Source organism: Seriola dumerili, unplaced genomic scaffold (assembly GCF_002260705.1).
Source record: "Seriola dumerili isolate Sdu_G_001 unplaced genomic scaffold, Sdu_1.0 BDQW01004171.1, whole genome shotgun sequence".
Taxonomy (NCBI): Eukaryota; Metazoa; Chordata; class Actinopteri; order Carangiformes; family Carangidae; genus Seriola; species Seriola dumerili.
In genome coordinates this window covers 298,498-311,558 of record NW_019178426.1, presented here as the reverse complement: position 1 = coordinate 311,558, position 13,061 = coordinate 298,498, and the positions used below count along the sequence as shown (strand labels likewise).

The following is a 13,061-nucleotide window of genomic DNA, read 5'->3' as shown; positions in this document are numbered from 1 at the left end:
TGGACTGCCCCAAAGTGGCCAAAAAATGGGGTCATATCTACTGAGCGGGACATTTTACACAAAGTAAACTTGTCCATGTTCTCTGGTGGTGATCATTTCTAAATTAGTCTGAACATCATGTATATGGTGGATGACACTGCCCATGCTTGTACTTTTTATGTGTTCCTGTTTGAATGCTTAATTTTGTTGCTAAATCTGTCAAATATAAGTAACATCTTATGTTTATGATATGTTTTTGCATCCTCTTTTGCACAATCCACATCCTAACTGCTCGAAAACATAAAATTCCCCTTTTCCTACATCATCTGATTTGATTGGCATGCTTATTAAGTGGGCTCAGTAATGACATTTTTTTCCCCTTTTACCTCGATTAACCTAATGCATTGAATGGAAACAGCAAGTGTTCCTCGTATTTTGCAGTTATTTATGACACTGTTTTGCCCTAAGATATCTTTCCTCGTTGGTGGTGTAACATTGGGACATTGTTTGCCTGACATGGTTTACAGAGCCAACAGCATGCTTCTGAGGTCGCTGACTGGCCAATGACATTCCAGCTGCTCCCACGGTAACCAGTGCCGGGGTGGGGTGGGGGGTTTAGTCTCTGACAAGCCAATGCCACTTTTTTACCACCCAAGTCAAGAGGCATGTTAATGACTGCCAAACTTGTTAATATGCTGTTTTTCTGATTGGATACCTGATGGTTTGAGGGTTTTGAGAATTGTTTCTACAGTGTGTGTGTGGCTGTGGTGCTGGTTGTGGTGTGGGTGGTGTGGTGTTGTGTTGTGGTGTGTGTTGTGTTGTGTGTGTGGTGTGTGTGGTGTGTGCTGTGTGTGTGTGTGACGTGTGTGTGTGTGTGTGTGTGTGTGTGTGTGTGTGTGTGAGAGAGAGAGAGAGAAGCAGAGGGGATAGATTAATATTGCATAGGTAATCAGTGAGTATTGGCTGAGCACAGTTTGAAAATTTAAACTTGTGCTTTAGAAATTTGGACTTTCCAGGGAACTGGAAGAGAAAAAGCTTTTCAAACAACCAGTTAAGTGAATTGTGTCAAAACTGAATTGGCTGAAAATGTCTGGTCAGGATTTGTGAGGTTCAATGTAAAGACTTTAGCAGGAAAAGCTTAGCGGTGGATTCTGCAGAAGAAGCAAAGAAACTCCTCATATACACACACACACACACACACACACACACACACACACACACACACACACACACACACACACACACACACACACACACACACACACACAGTACAAAAGTAGTTTCACTGGCTGCCAGATAAGCTAAAGTAATAACAGTGCCATCTCAGCTAATTTTAGCTCTGTATTGAATGTGCCGCCACTGGTACTCATGGCAACATTTCTGGCTTAGCTCAGCTGCATGTTCGGTATCTCTGTGTTGCCTGCCTGTCTCACTCTCTTATTCTTTTTTCTTACTCTCAATCTTCTTTTTCTTCCAGTCTCTCTTTTCCATGTTCATTCTTTTCCTCCTCCCGCTTCAATTCCCCTTTCCTCTCCCCCTTCTCCTTTTCATTCATCACCCTGTTTGAAAGCTATCTCGTCTGATTTGTTATGTGGGGCTACAGCCAATGCCTGACATTTCTAATCTGGGAAACACTAATACGATCATTTCCACATTGCTTTTTCGAAAATAGTAAAGCCTCTTTCCAAAATATACATCTCCTTATACCTGCTATAATTAGTGTTTTCTCCCAGCCTGTTCTGTTCTGCAGTTTGTGCAGCATGAAACACAGACATAAACTCAGGCTTACATAATAAAGATTAATGACCACTGAGAATAGAACTGTTTATGTGCCAGATTTTAGCACCTACAGCCATGCTTGCGCTCTGACTTTCTTCAACAAAGTTTGAGAAGCTTTTATTATAAGAAGTGTAGTGCTAGTTGCATGATTGAGACATCCTTAACACATACAGATAACTTTTCACTGAAGGGGCAGTCTTTACCTGTCTGGCTGACCTACGCTGCCGCCCACAAGTGGACGAGTTTGAGAAATCCTGCAGCTCCTTCATCTTCAGTATAGTTGCAGGGTTTGGGAGATCTTTTATGATGGCTTCCACTTGAAACAATAATTTAGGCAATCCCATTTCCGTTCCCGGTCTTGCGGCCTAGCCTGCCATGTTGAGATTGACCACATCAATTTTGAATGGCCTTGGTCCAGCAACAAGGAAGCAGTTGGCTACCCCATGGTACAAACATCAATGGGTTGGCACATGAACAAATGGACAGAAGCTCATTTCCATGAAACATTACGTATGCAAGTTGACAGCTACTTCAAAGCTGTAGCTGGTATACATTAGTTTCTCACTGCTTGATACGTGTTCCCAGTCTACACATACCCAGTATGTCTGGTTTTGTCTACAGATGCACATCTTTCTTGGTTCATTGAGGTGATTTGCATAGTGCAAATGAGGCGAGGTATACAAGTGAAAGTCTCTACCACGAATACGAGAAATAAACTTTTATACTTCAGTTGCATTAGTGAGTCGGTTGTGAGTTTGTATGCTAGCAACCTCACAGAGACACACAAAACATAACATGATGAGCATAGATCCAAAAAACTGGTAACTCAGAGTGATTTTACACTCAGGTCTTATACCCTACAGGGATGCCTGTAGGGCAGCTTAAAATGTTGGAAACTGGTGCAAATATGAAACAGTTTTGCTCGAGTACGAAACAAACTTTATTTTCCCTGGCTCTTAAAAATATAGAAATATAAACATGCCATTCTATACAACCCTTGTCTTTGTCCAAACTTCCCAAATTCGCAAATGTTAAATGTTGTTGAAACACAAGCAGCCATCATAGAATTTTACCTAATTAAATTGGCAGAACTAAAAAGTAAACTAAAAGGAGAGTACAAATCTGAGCCAGCTTTCAGTAGTCTGTGCTGCAGACACAAAGTCAGTACCATACCACTGCCCACTCGTTTCGATATGCATTACCTTGTGTGCTCGTGTGTGTACTTGCATGTGTACTTAATCATGCGAGTGTTTGAGCAAGCATTTGCATTAAACCCATACTGTTTGTGTGTCGTAAATGTGTGTCCCAGGAAACAATGCTGGTAGACCAGACATGAAAAGGATGCAGTTAAACCAGCAATGAGTGTATGTGAGTGAATGTCTGTGTGTGACAGAGAGAGAGAGAGAGAGAGAGAGAGAGAGAGAGAGAGAGAGAGACTATGTGAGGCAGACATTATCAATGCCTTTAATCCAAAGTGGGGAAAAAAGTCAATCTCTTTTGTGATTTTTTTTTTTTAATATAGATTTGAGAGAAAAACCTTAAATGGTGAGAGAGCTGTAGCTTTGACCTAATATCTGAGGGGAAAAAAGAGGGGGGGGGGGATTATAGACAGACAGATTAGAGATCCTGGACAATAGTATTGAGAAAGAATAAGAGTTTTGAAAAGACAAATAGATGCAGAGAGGAAGACAACGAAGATTGCGCTGACTCAGAGAGTTGCTGTATGTTTATAGTTTTCAGCATTTAGGTCATGCCCTTTTCCACAGCAACTTAAGCCCCCTTCAGACATGTACTGTAATCCCTAAATGCTCTGCCAGTTTTAAATGTCGGAATCATGTTTGGAAAAAGAACCTGAGTCATTTTCTCCATAAACATTTCTCTCTGGCGTCTTTCTCTGGCAATTTGCTCACTTAAGACCCACGTAACATTTCTTCAACATTTTGAACATTTCTCTCATAAATGCAGTTTGCCATTAAAAGCACACAGTTTTATGATGCTCTCACATTTACATTTCTGCATATAGCCTTGGAACCAATCATTCCAAATTAGTGGGAAAAGTCACACTAACTTTGTGTTTTTGACAACAGAAAGGATTCTGAAGTGGGACACTTTTGCTTCCAAATGTGATGCATTACCTTTATAAGAATGGCTGGAGATGGTGTGGTATGGCAATGAAATTTGACAGCTATTGTCCCCCCTGTGTCAATAATGAGATAACAAGTGAACAATCTCTCGTCTTGCTCATCATACATAACTTCCTGCGATGCCTCTTTCCAGTTGTGTGAACATTGCATCTGTAGCAGTCATGGCCTTTTTAACAGGGTCAACATGAACTTTTTCAGCAACAGAGACGTATGTATGTGTGAAAGCTAAAAGCCATCACTTAAACTGGCAAATGACTCAAGCAGCCTTACAGATTAAATGTCTGAAAGCAGTTTTACAGTGAGTGAGGAGCTTTGTTAGAGGTGCTCAGTATTCCTGCTAAAAGACGGACCCTTCCATAACTTTTGACCCCCTCTCAGTGAGTCACTCTGCCACTTCCTGATAGAAGAGAAGAATTAAAATCTGAATTACAAGGGACGCCATTTGTGGTGAAATAAAATATGAGGACTGACCACATCCATGTCCTGCTTGATGTTTAACAAAATTACTGGCTGACTTGCTGGAGCAATATTTTGGGAATGGTGGAAGCCCCCCCTCGCTCCTGTTGTCCTGTGCTGTGACTCTCCTACTTACCCTCTGGCTACATGCCTCTTGTACTGTGCAAGAAGAGCACTTCACACTTCCCCAGTGAAACCAGAGCTCTACCTTCAGCCTTCAGCCTCATGCCTCATGCCTCACCATGTCCTCTGGGCTATTTTTACTTCAGCAGTGGCTACTTCTGCCAAACCCATACCACAGCCTACTGGACTAGAGCTGAGGCCATGGGGTTTGTGTGTGTGTGTGTGTGTGTGTGTGTGTGTGTGTGTGTGTGTGTGTGTGTGTGTGTGTGTGTGTGTGTGTGTGTGTGTGTGTGTGTGTGTGTGTGTGTGTGTAGGTATGTATGTTCGTAGGTGTGACTGGCAAGAACTGTGCATTTAAAAAACAAATGTACAGAGATAAGGCTATAATCATAATTAATTTTGAAACACTTCAATTACACTAGATTATTGCCCACAAAAAAATGTGTAATTATGGGAGGCCCATGGCTGAGGGGTTGGAATACCAACCATGGGCCACAGCTTCAGTTTGAATCTGCCTCCCTCCCATATTTCCTATCATCTCTGTCTAATGTTGCTATCTAATAAAAATCGTCTATTTTTTAAATTATGGGCCACTTGGATACTGGATATGGTACAGTAATGTCATTTTGATGGAACAAAATATTATGTATACATTTCTTTTTTCTTTTATAAAAAGTTATTGGGTAATATTACACACAAGTCATGAAATAATATGGGTCCATTGTATTTATGTGGAAAGAAAATAAGAACAGAAATAATCTGTTGACGATTATTTTCTAAATTACAAGGACTTTATATAATAAATATTGAATACAATAATATAACCATGGGGTACAAAAAGTATCACATTGGAAAATGGTGTAATGGATGTACAGATACCTCTTTTTCAGTTATACACTACAGAACAGTCAATCCTGAGTTGTAATCACCGAATTGACTCATAGTGGATAGATGGTTGTTATTGGAGGAAAAACAGATTCAATCAAGAGTACACAAGTCAAAACAATTTTAACACTATTTAGTTAGATTATAAATAAGACTCTGAAGGTTGTGAATTCTCACAGCTGGAGGAAATCACATCCACTCTGTGCTTCCAGCTGCTGCTCAAGATATGCTCACTCATTCCAGAATCACCCACATGCAACAAATATAAAATCATCAAGAAAGAAAAAACTCTTTTGTGTTCACTAAATCACAATAAATTAGCTACAGATGTGTAAATCATACAATCATAGCCATTCTTTCTTTTTCATAGGAATAGAATACAAAATACACCAGGTTATATATGCTATGTAAGGAAATGTTTTTTTTCTTTATAAAAGAGTATGATGTGCTTTGTATAACTGCTGAGAAATCACCTAAGTGACAGAAAATTCATCACAGATGAATTTCTGCTCCTTTTTGAAGCTGTTCTAAAGTGCTGCTGCAGTTTTCAACTCATTTCTGAAGCCGGAGGCTCCATATTCATATCCCATAATTCCTTTCCTCTCCCTCCTCTGTCTTCTTGTCTGCCTTTCCTCCTTATCTAATTCTTTCTCTCACACGCTCTCACTCTGCCTCTGCTCCAGTGAAGTACATCAAGGAGATGTCGGCCTTCTTTAAAAGCTCGGGGTCCCCTGGGGCCGCCCTCCCATGGGACTCTCCCCCCTCCACACCTCAGAGGGGCACTGAGCTCTCCCCTGAGGTGAAGGAGCCTCGCAGCATCCCGCTGAAGATGTGTCAGGTGTCACGAAAACAGTGCCCTCCGGACACAGAAAACAGGTACTACATGTGAGAAGTCAGCTGCTTTACATAATACTTGGTTCAGTTCATACATTTATGGAAAAAAAAAAATCTGATAGACCTCAACCTGAAAATGACATAATGGTTTAGAGAGAATATTGTAAAAGGGACCTCTACTTCTTGAGGGACATCTTGTTCACAAGTTCTCTTTAATATCTGAAACTTCCTCTTCACCCTCAAGCTTTTCTCTGTTTGCCATGTGTCTTTTACCTCTCTAACTTGCCCCTTTTTTTTCCACCTCCTTTTTGTCTCCCCCATTTCTACGCTCTCTTTCTTTCTCTCATCTCATGTGCCAGGTATTTCGAGGTAATTTCATCCAACAGAAAGAACTCTGTGTTCCTGCGGGCAAGAGACCCGGCCATGGCCCAGTCCTGGTACAATGGAATCCAGGCTGGCGCTGCCAACCTTTTACCACGAGTGAAGGAGGAGATGAAGAGTATGCAGCCTGGCATGGAGGTGAAACATCTGGGCTGGATTACAGAGCAGGTATGCAAGAATACTGCCATACAGCTTGTATACAGCAAGACTTTGTACAGTATTTTATGTTTTGTGTTTTTAAATCTTATTTTTAGTGTTTTGATGGTGCTCTGCCTGTTTTAGGTCTTGCTGAGCTATAAACAGTTTTTCTTGAGTGCATACACAGAAATACAAAAAGCACAGGTCCATATATGGTCATGTCAACTGCCTGATTCTGGATTCTTGACTGGGACCAGCTGATATCCACTAGCACTTATTGACTGCCATGTGCCATGTATGAAAATCATGAATGAATTTTCATTTGTTCCAAATATCCATGTGTGCAGGTGGCTCATGGTCCAGAAAGACCAGTACTGGCTGTGTTGACTGACAAAGACCTGCTCCTGTATCCCTCCTTGCCTGAGAGCAAAGAGAGCCTCAGCAGCCCCACCAAGAGTCACCCGCTCATCACTACCAGGTTCACATGCATAAGTGTCTTTATATACGCACATACACCATATACAGTAGCAGATACTAACACAGTTGTGCTCTCTCTGCTTGTCTCTGTTTTGGAAAAACACATTCACATTACAACATTGGTATTTCAGAAGCTCCGTAGATCTATCCTCCACCCTGAACAGCCCAGTTTTGATTTAACAGTCCTCCCCATCCCCATGGCTTATTTTGGCCCGGTGAAAGAACACATGCTTCCTCTTTCCATAACCAGACTATTGGAGATTTTGCCATATATCATCATATCCAGTTGGAAGACATTGGTGGAAACAGAACCTATGAGTCATAGGTTTTTCCTCTCTTCTTTCTCTCTTATGCACTCCACATCTCACTTTTCACCTCTGCAACACTCTTTCATTTGCTCTTCTGGCCCCATTCTTTTCTATAAATTTGAATTACCTTCTTTCTCATCCATGTTTTTCTCATACTTCCTCTCTCCTTTAGACTGGTCCACTCTGGCCCTGGAAAAAGTTCTCCTCTCTTAGACTCAGAGCTGTCATTTGGCCTGCGTTCGGGCACCAAGCAAGGTGTGGAGACCCACGTGTTCAGGGTGGATTCTGCCAAGGAGCTGTCCACCTGGACTCATCTGCTGGTGGAGGGCTGCCACAATGCTGCTGAGCTCATTAAAGAGGTCACCACAGGTACAGATATAGATTCTTTGACTTCCAGTTCTCTCTCTATGCCTGTGGCCCAGTCCCTCCACGTACAATTCAAATTTTGTTCGGAACTTTCGTAGGGCCAGAAATAATGCCAAACCAAATAACTGATTGTCTTTGAGTGTTGCCGATGTCGAAGATGGCACAACCAGGATTCAGGGTTTCACTAGCATCCAGGGTCAGCCCTGGAAAATATTTATCCGCTCTTGGTACTGCGAGATGCTTTTGATGAATGTTTTATGCGACATAATGACCATTCACTCGTTATCGTACACAAGAGAGGATTCTGTTGAGATGCCAGCAATGCAGTTGCAGTTGCAGTAGCTATCTCTAATTGGAGGTCAGAGTAAGGTCCTGTGAATTTATGATGAGAATTTGAAAAAAAGCACATAATGTTCTAAACATAATTAATCCATAATAACTATAAAAAAAATTACAATACCTGCAACAGCAGCACATTTTAACTAAGTAAATGTTATGTAAGGAGAATATTATTTCTTTATATTTCTTTATACAACTCCTCCAAAAGAGAATGGTTAGAAAAATCACTTTTAATCACCAAAGATCGCTCTGTTAAGGTAAAAGCCATGATCTAAATATGAATAGTGTAGTCCCACTGCCAAAAGGCTGACTTGTGTCTGCTGCCACTCTCAAATTGATTGACAGGTCTTTTAAAGTGACTAATCCTATTTTATTGCACTGATAAATGTTTTTTTTTTTTTTTCAAAGGTCATGTAATACAAAATGCCTGATGAGAATTACAAGACCCTGATTTCTCCATCTATAATGCTAACTCTCTAACTCTCAGTTATATCTATAAATATAAAAAAGTGTTCTCATCTAAACAATTGCAGCTTGTGCTCTTGGTTTCTATTCAGCAGACACATACAAACACTTCAATACATAATAGGGGCCTGTCTCACAACGCAGATTTAGAAGTTATGATTTATTGTTCTTTACACAATGATTTTGTAACTGTTTTGCAAAATGTTTCTTCTGGCTGTGTGTTTATAAAAGATTTCAAGTGGGTTTTAGAAGCTTTTTGAATTTGATTTTTATGAAGAGCTTGAGAGAAGACAACATTTTTTTCTTTCAAGCACAGCCATATCATGTCTTATAAGCCCATGTCTGCACTGAGTAAAACACACAACAGCTCTTTTTACTTCCATGTTCTCATTTTATTCTGTAAGGTTAGTTCTAGAAATTTAGTAATCTTGCTGTGTGAGACAGGCACCAGTTCACATGCAGTAGAGTGTAGTAATACAATGCCCTCTGCTGGTAGCATGAGTTGGTGCAGAAACTTTTTTCAATAATATGAAATGGCTTCATTTCAGTATCAGGATTAACTAAGATTTAGATCTATTCTGTTTTCTTGACAGTATTATTGTTTGATTCATTATTTAAATCAAACTTTTTTTCCCTCTCAGTGCATTAATATCCCACATTCACAGGATACAGCCAAGAAGTCTGGGCTCTGTATCAGTACTGTAACACAGAGCTCACACAAGAAGTATGCAGTATAAATCTGGATTCATTTGTGAACGACCTCAGCTGGGCACTGTCGATTCATGACAGTGCCCTTCTTTGTGCTGCCTCTATGTAACCCATGTGTTTTTTTTTTTTATGCTGGCAGCCTGTAGTTGGAATGGAAAGGAGTGTACCCTGGGAGTGCACATCGATGATGGCTTCACGTTATTCACAGAAGAGATGGGTGTCAGGAAAAGTATTCTCCTCCAGCAGCCCTTCGAGCGCCTAAGAATGTCCTCAGATGATGGAGTTCGCATGATGTTCCTTGACTTCGGAGGCCCTGAGGCTGAGATTGTAAGTAACTTTTTTTCCATTGGACTTTCTCATTATCTAGCGTTTTTAATATTGTTAAGTTATCACCACCATAAATTTGAGCTGTTATACTGAATATGTCAAAATTAGCTTAAACCCAGAAAATGGAGTTTGCTCAGTTGTCATGGAAATGGGCAACTCTGAGTAATCTCCACCTGAGGCAACAACTGAGCCATCTTTGTGACAAATGAGCAAACTCCATCTGCTGATAAAGTCCATAAGATGCAATTGAATTTACTACAAACATGCAGTAAGTGGACCTTGTGTTAAGATTATTTTCTCAAACTATATTCCTAAAGTCATAAAACAAACTTTCTGCTTACATACAGATTTGAGCAGTTTCAACAGTATTTAAATGTATTGACCTGTTTGTTTTGTATATATACAGACAGGTGACCAATGAAAGTAAAAATCTGAAAATCCCCCCATCCATAGATTCATAATCGTTTCATGAGTATGAGAATGATTAGAACCATATATCTATGGCCTTCATAGTCACCAGATCTCAACTTAACTGAACACCTATGGGAGATTTTGGGCTGACATGATAGACAGCACTCTTCACCACCATCATCAAAACACCAAATGAGAGAATATCTTTTGGAAAATTGGTGTTCATCCCTCCAGTAGAGTTCCAGACACTTGTAGAATCAATGCCAAGTCACAGTGAAGCTGTTCTGATGGCTCGTGGTGGCCCAACACCTTACGAAGACACTTTATATTGTATTTTCTTTTAATTTGTCACCCGTCTGTATATGTATTCATATTTGGAAATTATAATCAGTATTATATCTGCTCCCTATGTCTCTCTTCTTTCAGCAACTGGACCTCCACTGTTGCCCTAAGACCATAGTCTTCATCATCCACTCTTTCCTATCTGCAAAAGTCAAGCGACTTGGCCTCCTGGCATGATAATGGCCAACTTTCCGGAACATCAACAATAGGAATATTCAATAAAACACACAGCCCAGAGGACTGAAACACACCAGACGATGGGGCCCAGGAAAAGATTCTCACTAACCACTTCTTTACAGATTTCCTGGGCCTCTAAATGTATCATCTCTGGTCAGGCGTCTCCTGGTCTAGTGGAATGAAGAGAAAACTGCAGCATTGATGGACCTTTGTTGAACTTGTAGTTGTATGGTAAGAGAGGCTTTACAGATGGCATAAATCAGCAGCCACTTAAGGGATCTGACATCTGTTGAATCTGTCATGGTAGGTCATGACACTTTGTGATGGCAAACTGTATGATTATGACAGCTTGCATCTTAATGTTTTTTCAACCATTTGATTTTATTTTTCGTCCCATTGTTCAGTTTTGTTTTGTTAGATGAGTCACAGTGGGCCTTTGTCATGAGCATTCTTTCATCTTTCAATCTTTGCTTTATGTGCCATGAACAGTCATAAAAAAGTTATTACACAAATGTCCTGATTGATGTTGGACAAGCATTTCTTTCTGAAGGCAGCTTCAGCGGAGTGACAGGATGACATGACTGATCACTACATGATCAACAGTCTGTACTGAACAATGTACAGAATACGACTGTAACAATATGCTGTTTATGTGGATGCTTGAGTTGCCTCTACCCTGAATGTTCATGAAAGAAGCTTCATGCTTTTTGTTAAGACAATTTGCAAATGGCAAATCAAATATATCTTTCATTGTAGCTGAACAACTCCTTATTTTATATTCCTCTCTGTTTCTCTCCTTCCCCTGTTTTAAGCATGCTTATAATCCATGGCCTAACAAAGAGAAAGGACTAACAGATTTGATATTATAAGTCTTTTTTTTTTTTTATTGTGTTTTAGCTTAACCAATAAATTAGATAAAACCTTGTGTCTGGATGGCCTTAGTCAGACAGTGTGACTCTGCAGTTTAATTCGATTTCAGCCCATGTAAAGTAGAAAACAAGAGCTCTTGAGTTTATGGATTCTTATCAACAAAGGTTGTCACATCATCATTTATTGATTGATGGCAAACAGTTGGCTGAAAGAGTGCCAGTCCAGCTAAGCATCTTCTGTATGGATAAGCTTTCAAGTAAAATACTGAGTTTAGCTCCTAAATAAACCTATTTTATAGTGCTATGTGTTTTTCTTTGTAACTTAGTCACCAGAGAGGAGAAACAGGCTTCATCCTAGACCACTGCGGGTGCATTTTACACAATGTGTCCAACATTTAATTAAGTTAATATAAATACCATATGAAAGATGTTAAGCTGTTTACATCATGAAGTGTTTGATCTTTTTTCTTTATTATTTGTGTCAGCTGAATATCCACAACTTGGGGCCTTCTCTCTCTGTCCAACACTAAACAGACTTGTATTAATATATATTTCAAAACTAAAACATGTTTGCTTTCAAGAATAAAATGTATTGTATATTCTTATTTAAACAAAGGTGTGCCTTGCAGGGTTGTTTGTATATAAACGTAATAAACTTTGTTAACTTTTATTGTTTATGTTGAATGTGTTTTATTGCATAAATATCACCTTAGTTTGCGTTACTGAAGATTGAGGCTTGACTGAAAATACAGATCATATTTACACTTAGTTTAGATATTAAATTATATATCATACATATTAAAGAATTGAATTAACACGTTGAATTTCAAATTGTTTTACTGGTACCTTAAAGAAGACATATTATGGCCATTTTTAGCGTTAATAATTTTATTCTTGGTGTCTACAAAAATAGATTTACATGCTTACAGAAAGACATTATAGTTTACATCTTGTACTGTATTTTATTCAACTTCTGTCTGAAAGGCTTTGTTAGACCTCAGGGCTCTTCAAGGCCTCCCTCCCTGACCAATCAGAGCCCAGTGTGTTCTGATTGGTCAGCTTCCCGGAAACTACATGTTGCGCCCATGTCTTGCTCCTTCATGCAGGTGTAAATAAGCGGTTGTAGCTAATGGCGTCGGCTCTGCCTCATTAGTTTGAATCCGATCTTGAACAAGAAGATGATAGATTCGAGCCACCTTCGCAAGCTTGACGCTGTACCGGAGCAGGAAAACAAGCATAGCTGTCAGGCAGTCGGAAGGAGGGAAATGGCTGAAGATGGAGATAAACGCGATTAATGTCACAATAATCTGCAAGGGACTTCACATTACACAATTCATAACTTGGAATACTTTTATGAAAAAACTTTTTTATTTTTATTTTTTTAATCTGTGGACACATACGGACAAAAGGGATATGAATAATCGAGGAATGGACAGAATCGGACTTCATGAACAAGGTAGGGAGTCACCATGCTTTGCCATCTTGGTGGTTTATGATGCTGTTAAATCCGAATTAATTTTTACTTTTGTGCTCATAGTTACTGAAAAATGAAC

At 39.7% G+C, this 13,061-nt stretch overlaps 1 protein-coding gene across 1 annotated transcript in view; it reads left to right on the top strand.

Moving 5' to 3' along the window:
* Positions 1 to 12,150, top strand: part of snta1 (syntrophin alpha 1) — a 30,309-nt gene extending 18,159 nt beyond the window's left edge. Inside the window, exons 3-8 of the mRNA XM_022769594.1 lie at positions 6,050 to 6,242; positions 6,560 to 6,749; positions 7,067 to 7,197; positions 7,677 to 7,873; positions 9,522 to 9,709; positions 10,547 to 12,150. Coding sequence (XP_022625315.1) covers positions 6,050 to 6,242; positions 6,560 to 6,749; positions 7,067 to 7,197; positions 7,677 to 7,873; positions 9,522 to 9,709; positions 10,547 to 10,639 — 992 coding nt within the window. The 3' untranslated portion in view covers positions 10,640 to 12,150. The remainder of the gene's footprint in view (positions 1 to 6,049; positions 6,243 to 6,559; positions 6,750 to 7,066; positions 7,198 to 7,676; positions 7,874 to 9,521; positions 9,710 to 10,546) is intronic.
* The last annotated feature ends 911 nt before the right edge of the window (positions 12,151 to 13,061 follow it).